This window comes from Scyliorhinus torazame, chromosome 9, assembly GCF_047496885.1.
Source record: "Scyliorhinus torazame isolate Kashiwa2021f chromosome 9, sScyTor2.1, whole genome shotgun sequence".
Lineage (NCBI taxonomy): Eukaryota > Metazoa > Chordata > Chondrichthyes > Carcharhiniformes > Scyliorhinidae > Scyliorhinus > Scyliorhinus torazame.
In genome coordinates, this window is record NC_092715.1 from 51181599 (window position 1) to 51207240 (window position 25642).

At 46.2% G+C, this 25642-nt stretch overlaps 1 protein-coding gene and 1 pseudogene across 6 annotated transcripts in view; one reads left to right on the forward strand and one right to left on the reverse strand.

The window, feature by feature from the left end:
* primpol (primase and polymerase (DNA-directed)) overlaps positions 1-25642 on the forward strand; it is a 74654-nt gene that overhangs the window by 40561 nt on the left and 8451 nt on the right. For all 6 annotated transcript variants that reach the window (XM_072515867.1, XM_072515869.1, XM_072515871.1 and 3 more), the window contains 5 exons: positions 2317-2604; positions 3276-3438; positions 15381-15478; positions 21321-21407; positions 24583-24691. In XM_072515867.1, coding sequence (XP_072371968.1) covers positions 2317-2604; positions 3276-3438; positions 15381-15478; positions 21321-21407; positions 24583-24691 — 745 coding nt within the window. The remainder of the gene's footprint in view (positions 1-2316; positions 2605-3275; positions 3439-15380; positions 15479-21320; positions 21408-24582; positions 24692-25642) is intronic.
* On the reverse strand, positions 12529-13322 carry LOC140429194 (phosphoglycerate mutase 2 pseudogene; annotated as a pseudogene).

The following is a 25642-nucleotide window of genomic DNA, read 5'->3' on the forward strand; positions in this document are numbered from 1 at the left end:
CCTTTGCGTAGTCTCACCTGGTCTATCAGTTTCAAGTGCGTTTCCTGTAACATAACCACGTCTGCCTTAAGTTTCTTAAGGTGTGCGAGTACCCGTGCCCTCTTTATCGGCCCGTTCAGCCCTCTCACGTGATCAGCCGGGTTGGGGGGCTTTTTACCCCCCCCCCCCCCCCTTGTCGATTAGCCATCCCCTTTTTCCAGCTCCTCACCCGGTTCCCACGCAGCTGTGTCCCCCCCCCAGGCGGTGCCCCCCCGCCCATCCCACCCCATACCAGCTCCCCCCTCTCCCCAGCAGCAGCAGCCCAATAGTTCCCCCCTCCCACCCCCCCCCCCCGCTAGATCCCCCACTAGCGTAGTTACACCCCCCATGTTGCTCCCAGAAGTCAGCAAACTCTGGCCGACCTCGGCTTCCCCCCGTGACCTCGGCTCGCACCGTGCGACGCCCCCTCCTTCCTGCTACCCTATTCCCGCCATGATTATCATAGCGCGGGAACCGAGCCCGCGCTTCCCCCTTGGCCCCGCCCCCAATGGTCAACGCCCCATCTCCTCCACCTCCTTTCCTCCCCCCCCACCACCTCCTGTGGAAGAGAGAAAAGTTACCACATCGCAGGATTAATAACATAAAACTCCTCTTTCCCCCCTTTTTACCCCCCTCTTCGCCCCCCATACTCGCCCCACCACTTTGTTTCAAACGTTCTTTTTTTAAATAACCCGCTCATTCCAATTTTTCTTCCACGATAAAAGTCCACGCCTCATCCGCCGTCTCAAAGTAGTGGTGCCTCCCTTGATATGTGACCCACAGTCTTGCCGGTTGCAGCATTCCGAATTTTATCTTCTTTTTGTGAAGCACCGCCTTGGCCCGATTAAAGCTCGCCCTCCTTCTCGCCACCTCCGCACTCCAGTCTTGGTATACGCGGATCACCGCGTTCTCCCACTTACTGCTCCGAGTTTTCTTTGCCCATCTAAGGACCATCTCTTTGTCCTTAAAACGGAGGAATCTCACCACTATGGCTCTAGGAATTTCTCCTGCTCTCAGTCCTCGCGCCATCACTCGGTATGCTCCCTCCACCTCCAGCGGACCCGCCGGGGCCTCCGCTCCCATTAACGAGTGCAGCATCGTGCTCACATATGCCCCGACGTCCGCTCCCTCCGCACCTTCAGGAAGACCAAGAATCCTTAGGTTGTTCCTCCTCGCGTTGTTCTCCAGCGCCTCCAGCCTTTCCACACATTGTTTATGGTGTGCCTCATGCATCTCCGTCTTCACCACCAGGCCCTGTATGTTGTCCTCATTCTCGGCAGCCTTTGCCTTCACGACCCGAAGCTCTCGCTCCTGGGTCTTTTGCTCCTCCTTTAGCCCTTCGATCGCCTGTAATATCGGGGCCAACAGCTCCTTCTTCATTTCCTTTTTGAGTTCTTCCACGCAACGTTTCAAAAACTCGTGTTGTTCAGGGCCCCATATTAAACTGCCACCTTCCGATGCCATCTTGGTTTTTGCGTGCCTTCCTTGCCGCTGCTCTAAAGGATCCACCGCAATCCGGCCACCTTCCTCTCCTTTTTTCATCCGTATCCAGGGGGGATTCCCTTCTGGTTCACCGCACAGTACTTTTAGCCGTTAAAATTGCCGTTGGGGCTCTTATTAAGAGCCCAAAAGTCCGTTCCACCGGGAGCTGCCGAAATGTGCGACTCAGCTGGTCATCGCCGCACCCGGAAGTCTCTATTTACCTTCCTGACCACTTGCATACTAACATTTTGTGATTGATGTACCAGGACACCCAGATAGATCCCTCTCTTCATTTAAATAGTATACCGTTTTTCTAAACTTCCTACCAAAGTAAATAGGTTCACATTTTACACCATCTGCTAAACTTTTGCCCACTCACTCATCCTATGTATTCCTTTGTAGACTCTACCTCCTCTGTACAACTTACTTTCTTATCCATCTTGGTATAGTCAGCAAATTTAGCTACCAGCCATGCAATCCCTTCATCCAAGTCATTGTTATAGATTGTAAATAGTTGAAGCTCCAAGTTTTATTGTGCATGTGCAGAATATGGATATTGCTATACAATTTGCTGCATAACAGCATTTAGCACTGTTACTTTGAAAGCAAAATCCAGGCCATTACTTCTGAAAATATTTCAGCAGTTTGTTTCAGAGACTTGGGAGGGGTTTCCACATGTGGAAGAGACATGGTCGTTCAAAACAAAAAGTTCCAAATGCCTTATTATGAAAGAAATTTAAATAATTGCATCTAATAAATTATTGTACCTGTGATTGCATAACCATGCTAATTAACTATGAAATCTGTTTATTTAAGGACATTTTATAAGAACAATTTTGCAACCTGTGATGAGAATATTGGAAAAAAGATATGGGGGCACTGTCCAGGATGCTGGTGGCAGTGCTTTGCTATCAACCAGTACATTTATACCAGTCACAAAAGACACGAGGGAACATTTTAATATTGATGGTTCTGAGAATCTCCCCTCAAAAAGGATTAAACATGCAGTCTGGGAAAAAGTGGAGAAAAAGAAGTTGCATCCAGATTTGTCATTTCTAATTGTTAATGATAAACACGGAAGTGACCAACTCTTTGTGGACTTAGGTAAATGCTTATTTTTTTTCATTTATACTTATATGTGTAGTTAATAATCAAGAAATAACTGATTCATCCTGAGAATTGAGGATAGTAACTGAAGGATGAGTCACTCAATTAGTTACCTAGCCTTTGTTTGCCAATACAGTGGAAGTTGAGAGCAGCGAACCCATAGGAGAATGTATTTTAATTATACTGTAAGCTTTTGTTTTGAATCTTGACATTTTGAATTTCTCTAACTTTAATATTTAGCTTTAAAAATAATCAGCATTAAAATTGCACGTTATGAAACAGAAAGGTGGCAAATCAGTAGGTACAAATAGTCTCTAACCGTAATTTTGTGAATACTTAAGTGTGTCTGCGGGATTTCATACATAATTCTTCATAATTCACATTATCCCATTGGTGAAATCCACAAAACAATAGACATTCAGAAACAAATACAGAAAGCAAAATACTGCAGATACTGGAAAATCTGAGATATAAACAGAAAAGGATGGCTGCGAAGTTTAGGAGAAAGACTATTTGACTAGTTTCCTCTGATGCGGGTAATATTATTAACCACAAATGCACTTCATACGCTCGAAACAATTTTCTCAAATTATGATTCATCTCAATTGTTCCTTTGCTGAAAAGTGTACCGTGACAGGACTTTTGCTTTGCTTTGATCTTTTTTAAAGGTGTGTATACGAAGAACAGAAACTTCCGACTGTATAAATCATCCAAACTGGGAAAGAGCACTTCTTTTGAAGTTGCTGAAGACAATCAGTTTGTTCCCAAGCCTGAAAAGAATGTTTCTAGAGAGGAACTATTTTTCCTGAGCTCTCTGGTCAGCAACGTGAGGTATGGCATCAATAAAGTTCAACACTTTTAAGAAGCCGGGGGAAACATTATTTGCAACACACAATGTTATCCCACTGTCTTCATTACTCCAAAATTCGAACGCATAAAATGAGTTTGAAACTTCCATCCAATACTGAATTGTTGTCATTGTCTTCCTTGTTGGTTAGATGTTAAGTTCTTGGCAAGAATTGAAGAGTTGGAAATTCTCCCAGTGTCCTTGCAAATCTTTCTCACTCTACCAAAAGAAGATTAACTGGTCATTCAGTTAATTGTTGTGGGTCCTGAATTTGTGCAGAGTAATTACTACATTTTTGCCTGAAGAACACTGTAAACTAATCATCTGTGAAGTCTATATAAATGCAAATTCTCTATTTTTATAAGAGGAATTTCATAAGTGTGTGACATTTTAATAATAAGTCGCCAGATAAGATTTTACCTTTAAACTTCCTTTTCTAGTTTCTCAAAACACCAACTTTTCATTGCTTTCATATATATTGTTGCACATACACTAATTCTATTTTTGGATAATTCTGTTTGATTAATCAAGATATTGTAAGTAGATTGATATTTTCACTCAAGATCGATGCCTATTTTTATGTTTGAACAAACTATTTTCCTGATGTAAGTTTATGTTCTCATTGCATCATAATTTCTTCCAATAATTGTAATAAGAAGAGGAAAAATTATGTCCAAAGGGCACAATAAATAGCATTTATTGACCTGGCTTTTTACGTGATCCAGATTGAAGATTTTGAATTGGCTTAGAGAAATTCAAAATGAATCGCTCGGCATGGTAGCACAGTGGTTATCACTGTTGCTTTACAGCGTCAGGGTCCCAGGTTCAATTCCTGGCTTGGGTCACTGCCTGTGCGGAGTCAGCACGTTCTCACTGTGGCTGCGTGGGTTTCCTCCGGGTGCTCCAGTTTCCTCCCACAAATCCCGAAAGACGTGCTGTTAGGCAATTTGGACATTCCGAATTCTCTCACCATGTACCTGAACAGGCGCCGGAATGTGACGACTAGAGGCTTTTCATAGTAACTTCATTGCAGTGTTAATGTAAGCCTATTTGTGACAATACAGATAATTATATTGTTATTTTTTTAAAATTTAGAATACCCAATTCATTTTTTCCAATTAAGGGGCAATTTAGCGTGGCCAATCCGCCTAGCCTGCTCATCTTTGGGTTGTGGGGGCGAAACCCACGCAAACACGGGGAGAATGTGCAAACTCCACACGGACAGTGACCCAGAGCCAGGATCGAACTTGGGACCTCGGCGGCATGAGGCAGCAGTGCTATCCACTGTGCCGCCCCTATTATTATTATGATGCATGCTAGGTGGTCATTATCAGAAAGAATGTCAGGTACTGATTTAATTGTGACTTCCAGTGGCGACCATGGAGTGAGTGGTCGCACACAGGGCAGCTCCAGCTCAATGGCATTGATTTGGGCATTTTATAGTGGGGTAACTCTGGCAGGAAAGTGTTGTGGAAGGTGTAGAGGGAGAGGTTCTCCCCAAGACTGGTATGTCTATTGGCTACCAGATCAGACAAACAACAGTTAAAGACCTGGCGCGGCAACAATTGCGAGAATGGCGGAAGGGGAATGGTCGACGCCAATGAGAAAGCCCCAGATGGAGCAGTTGATGGCCTTCATCAAAGATGAGTTTCACCAACAAAGGAAGGAGATGGATGATGAGCATGACGACTGGCTGAATGCCATTGAGGGAGCAGTAGCACCTCTGCGAGGATGGATGGACCGGGTAGAGAAGTGCCTTGAGGCACACGGGATGACAGTACGAGAGGTGGAGAAGGTGGTGTCCGACCAGAGCGACCGTGTCCCGAGAGGTGGAGGTGGGGAGCCTGGTGGACCTATACATGCTGTTCAGAGTGAAGGTTGAGGAGCAGGAAAACCGGTCCAGGTAGCAAAATGGTGAGAATGTGCAAACTCCACACGGACAGTGACCCAGAGGCTGGTTTAAGGGCTGGTTTAGCACACTGGGCTAAATTTCTGGCTTTTAAAGCAGACCAGGGCAGGCCAGCAGCATGGTTCAATTCCCGTAACAGCCTCCCCGAACAGGCACCAGAATGTGACGACTAGGCGCTTTTCACAGTAACTTCATTTGAAGCCTACTTGTGACAATAAGCGATTTTCATTTCATTTCATTTTTCATTTTAAAACCTGCAAATTATAGGTCTGCCGTAGGGTATGGAAGGAACGAGCACCACAAAATATGTGTCAAGGATGCTGGTGGGTTGATGGAGGAGGGGGTGCTGGACAAGGCCCCAGAGGTGGACAGGGCCCACAAGTCTTTAAGGCAGAGGTTGAGAGTGGGGGAGCCTCCGTGGGCGATGATTTTGTGGGTGCACAGATTTGTTGAAGGAGGAGACCCTGTGCTGGGCCAGGGAGAAGTGAGATTGTGAATCGGAGGAATCAGTGTTCGCATATGTCAGGACATTGGTGCGGAGCTGGCAAAAAGACGTGCAGAATTCAACAGGGCCAAAGTGGTGTTGTATACCGAAGCAAGATTCCGTTTGGGTTTCTGTACCCGGCGAAACTGTGGGTCACTTTTGAAGGCTGGGAGTGCTATTTTGAAATGACAGAAGAGGCTTTATAGTGACTTTACAAGGGACCATAAACTGGGGGAGAACTGAGAATTGGTATGAGATGGAGGAGCTGTATCTGCAAAGGTTGAAGGTTATGGCTGTTGTGTGTTGCTGGAGGGTGTTTTTTTTCTTTGGAGGGTTATAAATTTGTACGGGGGGAGTCTTCCCCACCCCCACCCCCTGTTGTGTTTTTATGGAAGGGGCGATTTGACTTACAGGTAAGGGTTGTGTATGATGGGGCCCATTGGGTGGAGTTGCCTGCTGAGGGGCATTCAGGTGGGTAGAGGGGCCATTTGCACAGGCTAAAGAGTGACTGGTGGGGGGGGGGGGGGGGGGGGGGGGCTTCGAGCAGGGACTGCCACACTGGCACATAATTCTGGTGAACGGAGGCGAGGTGGGGGAGGAGGCCATGAGAGGTGACCAGGTGGGGAGGGGGGATCGATGTGGCAGAGTTGGAGACGGAGCGTGGTCATGGGCAGAGAGGTGGGGCCATCTTGGATGGGCTCGTTTTAGGGTGGTATTAAAGGAGGCATAACCAGAGGGGGATGATGGCGGACGGTTGAGCAGAGTGGCGGCATAAGTCTCCGGTAAGAATTGTAACATAGAACGTCCATGGATTAAATGGGCTGATTAAGAGGTCCTGGGTTTTTGCACACTTCAGGAGTTTGAAGGCAGAGGGATCTTTTTACAAGAGATGCATCTCCCAGTGAAGGATTAGGTTTGGTAGAGGAAGGGATGGGTGAGACAAGTACTTCACTCGGAGTTTGACCGAAGTCGTGGGGTGGCTATTTTGTTGAACAAAAGAATGGGGTTCGTTAGGGGCCAAGGAAGCGTGGGACCCGGGTGAAGATAGATAATGAGTCGGGTGCTGGAGGGGACGCCGGTGGTGCCAGTCAAAGTATATGCGCTGAATTGATGATGTGGGGTTTGTTAAGCTTTTACTGGAAGCGATCCTGGACCTGGATATGCAACAGTTGATTATGGGTGGACATTTTAATTGTATGATGTAACCAAGGGTAGATAAGGAAGGTTGAGGATGGCGAAGATGTTGGGAAGGCTTATGGAATGTATGGGTATGGTGGATCCATGGAGGTTTAAGAACCCGGGGAAGGAAGTATTCCTTCTCGAATTGATTCAATTCGAGGATCAAATAGGTTTCGTAAAGGGCAGCACGGTAGCATTGTGGATAGCACAATTGCTTCACAGCGCCATGGTCCCAGGTTCGATTCCGGCTTGGGTCTCTGTCTGTGCGGAGTCTGCACATCCTGTGTGTGCGTGGGTTTCCTCCGGGTGCTCCGGTTTCCTCCCACAGTCCAAAGATGTGTAGGTTAGGTGGATTGGCCATGGTAAATTGCCCTTAGTGTTGGGTGGGGTTTACTGGGTTATGGGGATAGGGTGGAGGTGTTGACCTTGGGTAGGGCGCTCTTTCCAAGAGCCGGTGCAGACTCGATGGGCCGAATGGCCTCCTGCACTGTAAATTCTATGAAATCTATGATTTCTTTGTGGTAAGTCGGGCGGTGTTGTTGGGGGTGATAGGAACGGAGTATCCGGGAATTGCGATATCTGATCATGCGCTGCATTGGCTGGAGGTGAGGATTAATTCGGGGCAAGAGCAGAGGCCGAGATGGAGGTTAGACTCAGATCTTTTGGCGGATAAGGGGCTTTGTGAGAAGGTGAGGTCGGAAATTGGGGATTACGCGGAGACTAACCAGAACAGGAGGTGTCGGCGGCCATGTTCTGGGAGGCGCTGAAGGCGGTGGTTCGAGGGGAGATTATCTTGTTCAAGGCGCACAGGGATAGGAGGGAGGAGCATGGACGGTTGTTGGACGAGATAGTCGAGGTGGACAGGAGATAGACTGGAGCCCCCACCAAAGAGTGGTTGGCAGAGAGGAAGAGGTTGCAGGGGCAGTTCGATAGGTTGACAACGGGAAGAGCAGTGGGCAGCTACAGAGGGTGGGTAGGGTGCAATATGAATATGGGGAGAAGGCGAGCTGTATGCTGGCCCACCAGCTGGAGAGGCAGGCGCTGTCAAGGAAAGGTATACGGGTGCGAACAGAGAAGGGGAGGTAGTATCCGTGCCGTGGAGAATAAATGAGGTTCTCGGGGCGTACTATGAGAAGCTGGGTGGACCGGGCCGGGTGGAGAGGAAGGGGATATAGGACGGTTTTTGGATGGGTTGGAGTTTCCAAGGTTGGAGGAAGAGAGGAGGCAGGAGTTGGAGGAGACACAGGGGCTGAGGGAGGTGATTGGCAGCATTAGAGGAATGAAGTTGGAGAAGGCTGCAGGGCCGGATAGCTTTCCGGTGGAGTTTTATAAGGTGTTGTGGCAGAGTTGGCACTAGAGGAGGGGGAAGTGCTTGAGACACTGACATTGTCAGGCATCAATCACGCTAATCCCGAAGTACAAGAACAAAGAACAAAGAAATGTACAGCACAGGAACAGGCCCTTCGGCCCTCCAAGCCCGTGCCGACCATGCTGCCCGACTAAACTACAATCTTCTACACTTCCTGGGTCCGTATCCTTCTATTCCCATCCTATTCATATATTTGTCAAGATGCCCCTTAAATGTCCCTATCGTCCCTGCTTCCACTACCTCCTCCGGTAGCGAGTTCCAGGCACCCACTACCCTCTGCGTAAAAAACTTGCCTCGTACATCTACTCTAAACCTTGCCCCTCTCACCTTAAACCTGTGCCCCCTAGTAATTGACCCCTCTACCCTGGGGAAAAGCCTCTGACTATCCACTCTGTCTATGCCCCTCATAATTTTGTATACCTCTATCAGGTCTCCCCTCAACCTCCTTCGTTCCAGTGAGAACAAACCGAGTTTATTCAACCGCTCCTCATAGCTAATGCCCTCCATACCAGGCAACATTCTGGTAAATCTCTTCTGCACCCTCTCTAAAGCCTCCACATCCTTCTGGTAGTGTGGCGACCAGAATTGAACACTATACTCCAAGTGTGGCCTAACTAAGGTTCTATACAGCTGCAACATGACTTGCCAATTCTTATACTCAATGCCCCGGCCAATGAAGGCAAGCGTGCCGTATGCCTTCTTGACTACCTTCTCCACCTGTGTTGCCCCTTTCAATGACCTGTGGACCTGTACTCCTAGATCTCTTTGACTTTCAATACTCTTGAGGGTTCTACCATTCACTGTATATTCCCTACCTGCATTAGACCTTCCAAAATGCATTACCTCACATTTGTCCGGATTAAACTCCATCTGCCATCTCTCCGCCCAAGTCTCCAGACAATCTAAATCCTGCTGTGTCCTCCGACAGTCCTCATCGCTATCCGCAATTCCACCAACCTTTGTGTCGTCTGCAAACTTACTAATCAGACCGGTTACATTTTCCTCCAAATCATTTATATATACTACAAAGAGCAAAGGTCCCAGCACTGATCCCTGTGGAACACCACTGGTCACAGCCCTCCAATTAGAAAAGCATCCCTCCATTGCTACTCTCTGCCTTCTATGGCCTAGCCAGTTCTGTATCCACCTTGCCAGCTCACCCCTGATCCCGTGTGACTTCACCTTTTGTACTAGTCTACCATGAGGGACCTTGTCAAAGGCCTTACTGAAGTCCATATAGACAACATCTACTGCCCTACCTGCATCAATCATCTTAGTGACCTCCTCGAAAAACTCTATCAAGTTAGTGAGACACGACCTCCCCTTCACAAAACCGTGCTGCCTCTCACTAATACGTCCATTTGCTTCCAAATGGGAGTAGATCCTGTCTCGAAGAATTCTCTCCAGTAATTTCCCTACCACTGAAGTAAGGCTCACCGGCCTGTAGTTCCCGGGATTATCCTTGCTACCCTTCTTAAACAGAGGAACAACATTGGCTATTCTCCAGTCCTCCGGGACATCCCCTGAAGACAGCGAGGATCCAAAGATTTCTGTCAAGGCCTCAGCAATTTCCTCTCCAGCCTCCTTCAGTATTCTGGGGTAGATCCCATCAGGCCCTGGGGACTTATCTACCTTAATATTTTTTAAGACACCCAACACCTCGTCTTTTTGGATCACAATGTGACCCAGGCTATCTACACCCCCTTCTCCAGATTCAACATCTACCAATTCCTTCTCTTTGGTGAATACTGAGGCAAAGTATTCATTTAGTACCTCGCCCATTTCCTCTGGCTCCACACATGGATTCCCTTGCCTATCCTTCAGTGGGCCAACCCTTTCCCTGGCTACCCTCTTGCTTTTTATGTACGTGTAAAAAGCCTTGGGATTTTCCTTAACCCTATTTGCCAATTACTTTTCGTGACCCCTTCTAGCCCTCCTGACTCCTTGCTTAAGTTCCTTCCTACTTTCCTTATATTCCACGCAGGCTTCGTCTGTTCCCAGCCTTTTAGCCCTGACAAATGCCTCCTTTTTCTTTTTGACGAGGCCTACAATATCACTCGTCATCCAAGGTTCACGAAAATTGCCGTATTTATCTTTCTTCCTCACAGGAACATGCCGGTCCTGTATTCCTTTCAACTGCCACTTGAAAGCCTCCCACATGTCAGATGTTGATTTGCCCTCAAACATCCGCCCCCAATCTATGTTCTTCAGTTCCTGCCTAATATTGTTATAATTAGCCTTCCCCCAATTTAGCACATTCATCCTCGGACCACTCTTATCCTTGTCCACCAGTACTTTAAAACTTACTGAATTGTGGTCACTGTTACCGAAATGCTCCCCTACTGAAACATCTACCACCTGGCCGGGCTCATTCCCCAATACCAGGTCCAGTACCGCCCCTTCCCTAGTTGGACTGTCTACATATTGTTTTAAGAAGCCCTCCTGGATGCTCCTTACAAACTCCGCCCCGTCTAAGCCCCTGGCACTAAGTGAGTCCCAGTCAATATTGGGGAAGTTGAAGTCTCCCATCACCACAACCCTGTTGTTTTTACTCTTTTCCAAAATCTGTCTACCTATCTGCTCCTCTATCTCCCGCTGGCTGTTGGGAGGCCTGTAGTATACCCCCAACATTGTGACTGCACCCTTCTTATTCCTGATCTCTACCCATATAGCCTCACTGCCCTCTGAGGTGTCCTCTCACAGAACAGCTGTGATATTCTCCCGAACAAGTAGCGCAACTCCACCTCCCCTTTTACATCCCCCTCTATCCCGCCTGAAACATCTAAATCCTGGAACGTTTAGCTGCCAATCCTGCCCTTCCCTCAACCAGGTCTCTGTAATGGCAACAACATCATAGTTCCAAGTACTAATCCAAGCTCTAGGTTCATCTGCCTTACCCGTAATGCTCCTTGCATTAAAACATATGCACTTCAGGCCACCAGACCCGCTATGTTCAGCAACTTCTCCCCATCTGCTCTGCCTCAGAGCCACACTGTCCCTATTCCCTCAATGCTCTCACCTTCTGACCTATTGCTCCCGTGCCCACCCCCCTGCCATACTAGTTTAAACCCTCCCGTGTGACACTAGCAAACCTCGCGGCCAGGATATTTATGCCTCTCCGGTTTAGATGCAACCCGTCCTTCTTATACAGGTCACACCTGCCCCGGAAGAGCTCCCAGTGGTCCAGATAATGGAAACCCTCCCTCCTACACCAGCTGTTTAGCCACGTGTTTAGCTGCTCTATCTTCCTATTTCTAGCCTCACTGGCACGTGGCACAGGGAGTAATCCCGAGATTACAACCCTCGAGGTCCTGTCTTTTAACTTTCTGCCTAGCTCCCTGAACTCCTGCTGCAGGACCTCATGCCCCTTCCTGCCTATGTCGTTAGTACCAATATGTACAACGACCTCTGCCTGTTTGCCCTCCCCCTTCAGGATGCCCTCTACCCGTTCGGAGACATCCTGGACCCTGGCACCAGGGAGGCAACATACCATCCTAGAGTCTCTTTCACGTCCACAGAAGCGCCTATCTGTGCCCCTGACTATAGAGTCCCCTATTACTATTACTCTTCTGCGCTTTGACCCTCCCTTCTGAACATCAGAGCCAGCCGTGGTGCCACTGCTCTGGCTGCTGCTGTTTTCCCCTGATAGGCTATCCCCCCCGACGGATCCGTACGGGAAGGATCCTTTGAAGCGTGGGTTGTATAGGCCCATTTCGCTGTTGAACACAGATGTGAAAGTGTTGGCTGTTGGTGGTGGGGAGGATGGAGGGATGCATGCCAAGTGTAGTCACAGGATCAAATAGGTTTCGTAAAGGGCAGGCAGCTCTCCAGTAATAGTGGGGTGGATGTCAGAGATCTTTGTGTCTATGGATGCCGAGAAGGCTTTTGATCGGGTGGGGTGGAGGTATTTATTTGAGATCTTGGTAGGTTTGGGTTTGGCCCGAAGTTTATGATGTGGGTGCACTTGTTATATGTATCTCCAGTAGCAAGTGTATGTACAAATGGGATGAGTTCGCAGAGTTTTTTTCCCCCCATCATGCCATGTTTAATTTAACATTTCTTCATGATAAATAACCGCATACGGCAATATTTATTAAAAAAACAGCGAGTACAGCAGTGCTTGTCGACTGGGTGTAGCAGTAGTTTTCAGGCACTATCTTCACCAAAAAGGATTGGCAGATGCCTTTCCCGCTCAGCTTCGCTTCTTCACCTTGCCTTGTGATGCTGTAGTTTCCATAGCTGCCTTTACGATCTCATCTCCCAGGAACTTCATGGAATCAGTGGGCTTCAGGTTTGCACCCAGCTCGTAAACGATGGGGATGCCAATGGGCAGGTTCAGCTCCATTATCGCAGCATCAGACTTACTCTCGAGATGCTTGACGATACTCCTTAAGGTGTTGCCATGGGCCGCAATCAGCACCCACTTGCCAACCTTAATCTGTGGCACAATCACCTTGTTCCAGAAAGGCAGAGCCCGCACGATGGTATCTTTCAGGCTCTCGCAGATGGGCAGCTCGGGCCCTTGTAGCGACATGCCTTGCTGATGGTGCCGTAATACGGGTGCTGCTGCTCCACGGGCGGCGGCAGGGTGTCGAAGGAGTGACTCCACACCTTCACCTCCTCGCCGTGCTGGGCTGGCATCTCCGCCGTAGTGGCACTCATTGAGACACCAGCTGCGAGTGACGGGCAGCCACATCTGGTCGCTGCCTTCCAGGATGATCCAGAGGGTGCGTTTAGCGTGCTTCAGCACCGAAGTGAAACAGGCGTCGAATTGGAAGCTGGCGTCACGCAGGACCCGGATGCCGTGCTGCGCCTCGCCTACCCCCTTCTCGCTCAGCTCAGCGTCGAACCAACCGCAGAAGCGGTTCTCCTGGTTCCAGTTGTTCTCGCTGTGCCGCACGATCACCAGCTGGTAGTGTGCCGGCATCATCGCGCGAGTCCCAGGCGCCATTATCCCGGCACCCGCGGCTAGGCCCCAACTGCCCCGGCAGAGAGGGTGCAGAGAGACAGGCTGAGAGAGAGTGAGTGAGACCGAGTTCACAGAGTTTTGGGCTGCATAGAGGTACAAGACAGGCATGTCCGCTGTCACCATTGTTGTTCGCGCTGGCGATTGAGCCCTTAGCGATGGCCCTCAGGGGGACTGGAGTGGCAGGGGATTGTGAGGGGGAGCAGGGAGCATGTGTCGTTGTATACGGATAACCTGTTGTTTATGTCTGACCCATTAGAGAGTATGGGTAGAATCATAGGAATATTGGAGAGGTTCAGGGCCTTCTCTGGGTATAAGTTAAACATTGGGAAGAGTGAGGTGTTTCCGGTGAATGCAGCGTGACTGGGGGCCAACTTGGTGGTGTTGCCATTTAAGCTGGCGAGGGAAAGGTTCAGGTACTTGGAGATTCAGGTGATGAGGGAATGGGCTACGATGCACAAGTGGAATTTGACAACGTTGGTGGAGGTGATTAGGGGGAATTTTAAGAGATGGGACCCACTACACCCGACACTGGCATGGAGGGTGCAGGTGGTAAAAATGAATGTGCTGCCAAGTTTTCTGTTCATTTTCCAGATCCTCCCCGATCTTTCTCCCTGAGGCTTTGTTGGAGACTGATTTCAGAATTGATATGGGCTGGTAAGGTGCCGAGGGTAAAGAGGGCCCTGCTACAAAAGCAGTGACCGAAAGGGTGGTTGGTGCTCCCAAACCGGCTGTACTATTATTGGGCAGCGAATGTGGTGGGGGGTCAAGATGGAAGAGAAGTCCTGTAAAGGATCCAGTCTGATGGCTTTGTTGACGGCTTCACTGCCACTTGTTCCGGGGAGGTATACGGGGAGCCGGTGGTACAGTTGACGGTTAGGGTGTGGCATCAGCTGCGATGACGCTTTTAATTGGAGGGGATGGCAGTGTTGACAGCACTGTGCGGGAACCATAGGTTTAAAACGGGGAAATGGATGGGATGTACGGGAAGTGGTGGGAGGTGGGGCTGATGAGGCCAAGGAACCTGTATTTGGAAGGGCAGTTTGAGGGTCTGGATGAGTTGCGGGAGAGGTTTGAGTTGTCGAGGGTGAGTGAATGTAGATATATGCAGGTGAGGCGCTGTGCATGAAAGGAGTGGAGGATGTTTCCCAGGTTGCCGGAGTACACCTTATTTGAGCAACTGCTGCTCTGGATGAGTCAGGAGAGGGTAGGATTGGAGATGTATAGGGGTGGTGGGGGAGCACAAGTGATGAGGATGCACAAGTGGTGAGGATCAAGAACAAATGGGAGGAGTTGTAGGAAAATAGGCTGGGGAATGTGGTGCGAGGCGATGCGTAGGGTGAATTCAACCTCTTGCACGAGGATGGGCTTGATTCAGTTCAAGGTGATGCACAGGATAAACATGACCCGGGCGAGGATTGGTGGGTCCCTCCAAGGGGTGGCAGATAAGTGCGAGAAGTGTTGGCGAGAGCCGCTGAATCATGCGCACATGTTCTGGGGTTGTGAGAAGATGGAGAGGTGTTGGGCAGCGGTGTTTGGAATGTTAACTAAAATTGTGGGGAGGTCAGGCCGGACCCAATGGTGGCAATCTTTGGGGTACCAGAAATCTGCTGGGGGGAAGGGAGCCGATCTAGTGGCCTTCGCCTCTAATTGTCCGGCGAAGGATCTTGCTGAATTGGAGGTCAGATACACCGCCTGGCTGGGGGACTTGTACGATATTCTTTGGTTTGAAAAAAATTAACTTTTGAGTTCAGGGGGTCAATGGAAGGCAGTGAGACACGATGGGGGCTGTTCATAATAATGTTTGAGGAACTGTTCGTCGGGGAGGGGGAGTGGATAAGGGATAAAAAAGGGAGAAATTGTACAAACTGTGGACTGAGAGTTTGTGGAGTGTGTTGTATAGGTTACTGTTTTTTTTACACATATTTGGAATAAAATACATTAAAAAAAGGTACTGATATAATTAAATTTAGGTACAATTTACAAATTTGAATGATGAAAATACTATAACATTTGCAGATTTTCTGATGACTTCACAGTTCTGACTTGTGATAGGTCAGATACAAAGAAATCCAAAGGAAGACATGCTCAAGATAACATAAATCTCCATGAATCAGGTATTTTGTTTGCTCATAATTTGTTTGCATTCTACTTAGATAGATCAGAGGATTGGATAGGGTGGACCGTGAGAGCCTTTTTCCTCGGATGGTGATGTCTAACACGAGGGGACATAGCTTTAAATTGAGGGGAGATAGATATAAGACAGATGTCAGAGGTAGGTTCTTTACTCAGAGAGTAGTAAGGGTGTGGAATGCCCTGCCTGCAACAGTAGTGGACTCGCCAACACTAAGGGTATTCAAATGGTCATTGGATAGACATATGGACGATAAGGGAATAGTGTAGATGGGCTTTAGAGTGGTTTCACAGGTCGGCGCAACATCGAAGGCCGAAGGGCCTGTACTGCGCTGTAATGTTCTATGTTCTATCACCAAAGGAACCCTTTAAACGGCAGTATCTGGCTACTTTAAAGCTGTTTCTGTTATAAGGATAAGATGTTAGTGTTATTTCTGCCGATCACTGACAGTATACATTATTTTACTTGTTTCTATTAATAAGATTCAACTAGGGAGTTTCTCCATTTTTTTCAGTCTTTATTTCTCTGAATTAAATGGAACACACCCAGTAGAGGAATTGTATCCTCCCACTCATCTAGCTGTTGGCATCAGCACCACTGATGAGTATGCTCATTGCCCGCAGCTCTTCCAAGTTTTGAAGTATAAACGAACACCAGGGATGTGATTATGTAAATCTTTGCAATCTGAACCTTGGTTAAAACCTAGTCTTTGTCCCACCCAGAAACTGAAATGTAGAGGAGGAAATAAGGGATTTGAAATACACAACTTTGCTATTTTAGTAAACACGTTAACATATTGGATGGGTTAAATTACTAAGTCTTAAAAGGAATAAAGTAGGATAGATGGAATTGGAAAGAAAATGGGGAAGTGGGTAAGATTTTTTTAATTGCCACAATGCTACTGCCCCATAGTTAATGTTACTGGATTAACGATTCGAAGACACTTGTTCAAATCCCGCCATGGAAGCTGGAAGAATTTAAAACAAATTAATGAATTTGGAATAAAATGCTAGCCTCAATAATGACCACAAAACTACTGGATTGTCATAAAAGCCCATCTGGTTTACTAATGTATAGCAGGGGAGGTCATCTGCCATTCTTAGTTGATCTGGCCCCAGATCACAGAAATGTGATTAAATTTTTTTTTTAAATCTTTTTATTCGCATTTTCCAAATTTCTCAACTGTTATATACATTTTTTGCCGCGTTAATTTATTGTATTATACAGAAAGGTTTATCCTGTCCTTCCCTTAATTTACTCTATGTACATTTTGCCATCCTCTGGCTTGACTTGTGGTCCCTCCCTGCCCCCCTCCCAAAATGTGATTAATTCTTAACTGCCGTCAGAAGTGGCTAAGCAAGCCACTCAATTGCATCAAACTACTACATAATCTTTTTTAAAGCAATATGGATATATCTACACCCAATGGACTGCAGCTGTTCAAGGAGATGATGGCTCACCCACCTTCATGAGGGCAATTAGAGATGAGCAGTCCTCACCTGGCCAGCAATGCCTGTATACCAAGAACAATTAAAAATGTTATAAGTAAAATCTCTCCTGCTTGCATCCTAAGGAGTGGCGACCATGAATTAGCAGGGGATGGGTTAGAGATAAATTGGGGACCAAAAAACCAGGAATTGGCCCAACAGAGAAAGATGAGCTAAGAGACAAGATGAGGGAGAACAGCCAATGGAGTACAGAATTCTAGGGAAAAAGCAGAACATAAGAGGACATTATAGCTGCATGGTGCATCTCTGGCTGTGGTTGATCCGTACTATACACCTGACCAAGGTACTCCAAAGTTTAAAAAAAAAAAAAATTCTGGGAACCCAATTCTTTTTTTTTTCCAATTAAGGAGCAATTTAGCGTCGCCAATTCGCCTACCCTGCACATCTTTGGGTTGTGGGGGTGAGACCCACGCAGACACAGGGAGAATGCAAACTCCACACGGAGGTATTCCACAGGTAACCCAGAATAACTGGCAACAAGCATTGCACGTACCCTACAATTCTATTTATCCCTATTCCTAGGCACAGAAGTTATTAGGACCGATAGCTTGAATGTGCATCAAATGTTTTAGATGTTTTGTGGTGCCAACATGAAAGGTGAGCTGAAAACGCCTATAAGAAGAAAAGAACTAGGAGCAGGAGTTGGCTATCTGGCCCTTCGAGCCTGCTCCGCCATGCAATGAGATCATGGCTGATCTTTTGTGGACTCAGCTCCACTTTCCCGACCGAACACCATAACCCTTTATTCTTCAAAAAACTATCTATCTTTATCTTGAAGACATTTAATGAAGGAGCCTCAACTGCTTTACTGGGCAGGGAATTCCATAGATTCACAACCCTTTGGATGAAGAAATTCCTCCTTAGTTCAGTCCTAAATCTACTTCCCCATATTTTGAGGCTATGCCCCCTAGTTCTGCTTTTACCTGCCAGTGGAAACAACCTCCCCGCATCTATCCTATCCCCATCATAATTTTATATGTTTCTATAAGATTCACCCACATCCTTCTAAATTCCAAAGAGTACAGTCCCAGTCTATTCAACCTCTCCTCGTAATCCAACCCCCTCAACTCTGGGATTAACCTAGTGAATCTCCTCTGCACACCCTCCAGCGCCAGTACGTCCTTTCTCAGGTAAGGAGACCAAAACTGAAACAATACTCCAGGCGTGGCCTCACTAACACCTTATACAGTTACAGCATAACCTCCCTAGTCTTAAACTCCATCCCTCTAGCAATGAAGGACAAAATTCCATTTGCCTTCTTAATCACCTGTTGCACCTGTCAACCAGCTTTTTGCGATTCATGCACTAGGACATCCAGCTCCCTCTACACAGCAGCATGGTTAATATTTTATCTTTAAATAATAATCCCTTTTGCTGTTATTCCTTCCAAAATGGATAACCTTACATTTGTCAACATTGTATTGCATCTGCCAGACCCTAGCCCATTCACTTAAACTGTATAAATCCCTCTGCAGACTTCCAGTATCCTCTGCACTTTTTGCTTTACCATTCATCTTAGTGTCGTCTGCAAACTTGGACACATTGCACTTGGTCCCCAACTCCAAACCATCTATGTAAATTGTGAACAATTGTGGGACACTACTAGCTACTGATAGTCAACCAGAGAAACACCCATTAATCCCCACTCTTTGCTTTCTATGAATTAACCAATCCTCTATCCATGCTACTACTTTACCCTTAACGCCATGCATCATTATCTTATGCAGCAACCTTTTGTGTGGCACCTTGTCAAAACCTTTCTGGAAATTCAGATATACCACATCCATTAGCTCCCCGTTGTCTACTGCACTGGTAATGTTCTCAATAAGTTACACTAAATTAGTTAGGCACGACCTGCCCTTTATGAACCCATGCTGCGTCTTTCCAATTGGACACTTTCCATCCAGTTGCCTCGTTATTTCTTCCTTGATAGGTTCCAGCATCTTCCCTACTACCAAAGTTAAGCTAACTGGCCTATAATTACCCGTTTTCTGCCTACTTCCTTTTTTAAACAGTGGTGCCACGTTTGCTAATTTTCAATCTGCCGCGATCACCCCGGAGTCTCGTGAATTTTGGTAAATTATCATGAGCGCATTTGCAATTTCCCTAGCCATCTCTTTTAGTACCCTGGGATGCATTCCATCAGGGCCAGGAGACTTTAGCCCCATTAGCTTGCCCATCACTTAGTGATAACAATCGTCCCAAGGTCTCACCTGTCATAGCCTAATTTCCATCAATCACTGGCATGTTATTTGTGTCTTCCACTGTGAAGACCGACCCAAAAAACCTGTTCAGTTCCTCAGTCATTTCCTCATCTCCCATTATTTAATCTCCTTTCACATCCTCTAAAGGACCAATATTTACCTTAGCCACTCTTTTTTGTTTTATATATTTGTAGAAACATTTACTATCTTTTTTAATTCTGAGCAAGTTTACTCTCATAATCGTCTTCATAGTTTTTTTAGGAGCTTTCTGTTGCCCCCTAAAGATTTCCCAATCCTCTAGTCTCTCACTAATCTTTGCCACTTTGTATGCTTTGTCCTTCAATTTGATACTCTCCCTTATTTCCTTAGATATCCACGATTGATTTTCACTCTTTCTACCATCCTTCCTTTTTGTTAGTATAAACATTTGCTGAGCACTGTGAAAAATCACTTGGAAGATTCTCCACTGTTCCTCAACTGTTTCACCATAAAGTCTTTGCTCCCAGTCTTCTCTCATCCCATTGTAATCTCCTTTGTTTAAGCACAAAACATTGGTGTTTGATTTTACCTTCTCACTCTCCTGTATTTTAAATTCCTCCATATTGTGATCGCTCCTTTCGAGAGGATCCCTAACTGTGAGATCTCACAGGACCAGATCTAGGATCAATTGTTACTTCGTAGGTTCCATTACATACTGTTCTAGGAAACTATCGCGGGATACATTCTATAAACTCAAGGCTGCCTTGACTGACCCGGTTAAACCAATTCACATGGAGATTAAAATCCCCCATGATAACTGCTGTACCAATTCTACATGCATCAGTTATTTCTTTGTTTATTGCCCACCCCACCATAATGTTACTATTTGGTGGTCTATAGACTACTCCTATCAGTGACTTTTTCGCCTTACTATTCCTGATTTCCACCCAAATGTATTCAGCCTTATCCTCCATAGCACTGATGTCATCCCTCATTCCTGCCCGGATGTCAGCCTTAAATAACAGAGCTACACCACCTCTCTTGCCATCCACTCTGTCCTTCCGAATAGTTTGATACCCGTGGATATTTAACTCCCAGAAACATATCTAGCAATAACCCGATGATTTAGCCATGTCTACTTCAGCTGGAAACTTGAAAATCATCCTGGTGGATCGGGATTTTGGTGACACTTAATTAACTATATAGGCCCGAACTTCGAGTAGCAGCAATGATAAGTAGGTTGATGCAGCAGTTGTAACTTTCCATGAATTGATGCTGCTGCGCATTTTTTTCGGAGTCTTGCAATCCCGATTTTCACAGAAATGCGCAGCACAACATTCCTCGGAGAACTTAGCTGGAGCAAGAGTCGGAGGGAAGACGGGACCCCCCCCCCCCTCACAGCACTAGCTGCCATGTAGTAAATTTAAAGGTCCAGTCTTTGAATGTTGGTGAATGGTTGAGTGAGTAAATGGATGGGTGGGTGGAGTGGACAAGTGGGTAGTTGGCCCAAGGGTTTAGTCAGGTCAGGTCAAGGGCATTTGGTTGTGTTGGGGGGAATTGATTGAGTCGGGGTTTTAGCCAGATGGTCAGGAGGAGTATTTGGACCGGGGTTTTGGACGGGAGATATATTTGGGCTAGGGTTTTAGGCAGCTGGTCAGGAGGGGTATTCGGGCTGGGATTTTACATGGGTGGTCGGGGTAGTCAGGTGGTGGGGGGTCCATTGTGTAGTTACTTAGATATTAGACGAGGTTTTAAAGTATCTAACATTTCCTGGATAACTATTCAGGTAAGTGCCATTGAACTGTCCAAAGTTTCAAAATCTATCTCCGGTTCATAGACATTCAGAGAGGGTGCTGCAGAGCAGGGGAATTACACATCAGATATTTAAACTTCCTGAGCAGTTCTCACGTAGGTCTGCACACCACAGGGTCCAGGTGCACCTCTTCAGTCATATGTCCGATCTCTGACAATCTGGAAACTGGAAGATGTGGTCCATTATCTTGGAGTAAAATATATGGCTTTTAGCATATCAAATATGACCAAGCTATTTCGAAATGATCATCATTAACTGTTCACCCAGTCCTGTTTTAGTCTATATGTATTTCACTGCAAAAGGATAAATTCTGTTTTACAGATACAATGGTCGGTTATCATTGTTCACCATACCCAGAGATTGACAGTTTTATCACAAGTCAAGTAAACAGGGGAGGAATACAAGGTGGTAAGTTTTTAATCATAGGAATATAGGAACAGGAGTAGGCCATTCAGCTCCTTGAGCCTCTGTCCCATCATTCAATGAGATCATGGCTGATCTGTGGCCAAGTTCCATATACCTGCCTTTGGCCAATATCCCTTAATATCTTTGCTTAACAAAGATCTATCTCAGATTTAAAATGATCAATTGTCTAGCTTCAACTGCTGTTTGTGGGAGAGAGTTCCAAACCCCTACCCCTCTTTGCGAGAAGATGTGCTTCCTAACATCTCTCCTGAACGTTCTGGCTCTAATATTTAGACTATGCCCCCTAGTTTTAGCATTTCTAAGCAGTGGAAATAGTTTATCTTCATCAATCCCTTCTTTTCCTGTTAATAAGAACAAAGAAAGGTACAGCACAGGAACAGGTCCTTCGGCCCGCCAAGCCCGTGCCGACCATGCTGCCCGACTAAACTACAATCTTCTACACTTCCTGGGAACGTATCCCTCTATTCCCATCCTATTCATGTATTTGTCAAGATGCCCCTTAAATGTGGAAAATGTAACTGGTCTGTTAGTAAGTGCACATTTCCTATTTCTAACCTCACTGGCACGTGGCACAGGGAGTAATCCCGAGATTACAACCCTAGAGGTCCTGTCTTTTAACTTTCTGCCTAGCTCCCTGAACTCCTGCTGCAGGACCTCATGTCTCTTCCTGCCTATGTCGTTAGTACCAATATGTACAAAGACCTCTGCCTGTTTGCCCTCCCCCTTAAGGATGAACGTTACCCGTTCCGAGACAGCCTGGACCCTGGCACCAGGGAGGCAACATACCATCCTGGAGTCTCTTTCACATCCACAGAAACGCCTAACTGTGCCCCTGACTATAAAGTCCCCTATGACTATTGCTCTTCTGCAATTTGACCCTCCCTTCTGAACATCAGAGCCAGCCGTGGTGCCACTGCTCTGGCTGCTGCTGTTTTCCCCTGATAGGCCACCCCCACCGACAGTATCCAAAGGGATATACCTGTTCGAGAGGGGGACAACCACAGGGGATTCCTGCACTGACTGCCTGCCCTTTCTGATGGTCACCCATTTCTCTGCCTGCACCTTGGGTGTGACCACATTTATATAACTGCTATCTGACCCTTTCCGCCACCTGCATGCTCCTAAGTGCATCCACCTGCTGCTCCAACCGAACCATGCGGTCTGTAAGGAGCTCCAGTTGGGTGCACTTTCTGCAGATGAAGCCATCCGGGACACTGGGAGCCTCCCAGACCTGCCACATCTCAGTCAGAGCACTGTACCCCTCTAATTGACATTGCATCAATTAATTAGTAAATTAAAATATCTTGAAGACTTCAATCAGATCACCCCTTAACCGTCTAAATTCTAGTGAAACAGGCCTAATTTGTGTAATCTCTTAATTTAACCCCTGAAGTCTAGGTATCATTTCTGTAAACCAGCGTTGCATTCTATTCAAGGCCAAAATATCCTTCCTAAGGATACACCAAGTGGGGTCTAACCAGGGTTTTGTATAGCTGCAGCATAACTTCTGTCAGTCCACTCCAATCTTCTAGAGATGAAGGCTAACATTCCATTATCCTTTTTGATTACTTTCTGCACGTGTCCGTGGCATTTTAAAGATCTATGTATCTGAACCCCCAGGTCCGTTTGGACATCCACTGTACTACTTCCCATTTAGAAAGTACCCTGCTCTAGTGTTTTTTGGTCCAAAATGGATAACCTTACATTGAATTTCATGTGCCACAATTTGCCTATTCTATAATAATAATAATCTTGTCACAAGTAGGCTTACATTAACATTGCAATGAAGTTGATCTAGTCTATTAATATCTCCTTGCACTTTTATGCTATCATCTGAACTGTCTGCAACGCCGCCTAACTTTGTATAATCAGCAAATGTGGATATATGACTTTCTATGGCATCATCCAAGTCATTAATGAATAATGTGAATAATTGAGCCTCCAACACAGATCCCTGTGGTACACAACTAGTCACTTCCTGCCAATTGGAGTACTTACCCATTTTCCCCATTCTCCGTCGTCTGCCAGTCAACCAATTTCCTAACCATGTCAATAACATGCCCTCAACTCTGTGGACTTCCATCTTACTTAACAGTCTCTTATGTGGGACTTTATCAAATGCCTTCTGGAAGTCCACGTAAATAACATCCATTGACATTCCCCTGTCCACTATCTTAGTCATCTCTTCAAATAAAATCAGTGATATTTGTCAGGCATGACCTTCCCTTCATGAATCCATGCTGGCTCTCCCAGATTGACTAAAACTTTTCGAACGTTCAGTTACCCTATCTCTGATTATAGACTCCAGCAAATTCCCCACTACAGATGAAATTAAATGAAAATTGCTTATTGTCACAAGTAGGCTTCAAATTAAGTTACTGTGAAAAGCCCCTAGTCGCCACATTCCGGCGCCTGTTCGGGGAGGCTGGTACGGGAATTGGACCGTGCTGCTGGCCTGCCTTGGTCTGATTTCAAAGCCAGCAATTTAGCCCAGTGTGCTAAACCAGCCCCTTGGGACTAACTGTGCTGTAATTCCCTGATTTCTCCTTTTCACCCTTCTTAAAAATGTGCAATTTTCCAATCCAGAGGGACTACTCCTGAATCTAGGGAATTCTGGAAGATTATAGTTAGGGCATCCCCTATTTCCTTTTACAACCTCAGATGGAAACCTGGTCAGATTTTGAGGATTTGTCACTCTTCAGTTACATTAATTTCCTAGTTACTGATGCTGTAATTGTATTAAGTCACTGTCCTCTTTCGGCTATTAATCTTTTTGGTACTTCAGGCAAGTTATCCTCCTTTTTAACTGTAAATACTGAGGCAAAGTAATTGCGCTTTGTGGGCGGCCTACATTGATTACTATATGAATACCCAATTGTTTTTCCCAATTAAGGGGCAATTTAGCGTGGCCAATCCACCTGCACATCTTTGGGTTGTGGGGTGAGACCCATGTAAACACCAAGGAAATGTGCAAACTCCACACGGACAGTGACCCGGGGCTGAGATTGAACCCGAGTCCTTGGCGCTGTGAGGCAGCAGTGCTAACCACTGTGCCACCCCTGGGCCTACATGAGTCTTGACCATCCACTTTCCCTTTATATAGCTATAAAAATCATTTCAACCATCAATACCAAGCCATTATTAAATCTTTCCTTAGTCTTGCGTCGATGGAATTATTTCGCTTCTGAAGAACTGATTATATATGACATCAGCAAAAACCACTGGTGCGAGAACATTGGTAGAGCTCATAAAAGCAACAATATTATGTAAGTACAATTCACACGTTGATGCAGTCTCTCCAATCATTGGTATATCTTTATTCAGTGTGCAACAAGTCAGACTTTCCCATTAGCTCAGTAAAACAATACATTGAATAGAAAAATCTGGAAAGTTCCAGATTAGAAAAGCAAAATACTGTCGCTGAAATAAAAACAAAAAAAGCTGGAAATACTTAACAGGACAGGCAGCATCTGTGGAGAGAGAAGCAATTAACATTTCAGGCCTGTGACCCTTCAGAAATGATGGGTCATTGATCTGAAATGCTAACTCCCACATACTAAAATCCCCATTTTACAGAAGTATGCATAATTGCACTACCTTTTGAAATATTCCAAAAGATGATTGAGAGCCATGGAAAAATTGAAGCATGTCTTTAGTATACCAGGATGAGAAAGTACGAAGAGACTGTATGCTCCCACAGCACACAACCTCTACAAACCACTTAATGAACCCACAGCACATTTTACGTCATAAAATATCCTCCAGCTCTCACACAGTACAAAAAGAATACAGCACAAGAACAGGCCCTTCGGCCCTCCCAGCCTGCGCCGATCCAGATCCTTTATCTAAACCCGTCTTCTATTTTCCAAGGATCTACTTCCCTCTGTTCCCCGCCCATTCATATATCTGTTTAGATGCATCTTAAATGATGCTATCGTGCCCGCCTCTACCACCTCCACTGGCAAAGCGTTCCAGGCACCCACCACCCTCTGCGTAAAAATCTTTCCACGCACATCACCCTTAAACTTTCCCCCTCACACCTTGAAATCATGACCCCCTTGTAATTGACACCCCCATTCTTGGAAAAAGCTGTCCATCTATCCACCCTGTCCATACCTCTCATAATTTTGTAGACCTCAATCAGGTCCCCCCTCAACCTCCGTCTTTCCAACGAAAACAATCATAATCTACTCAACCTTTCTTCACAGCTAGCACCC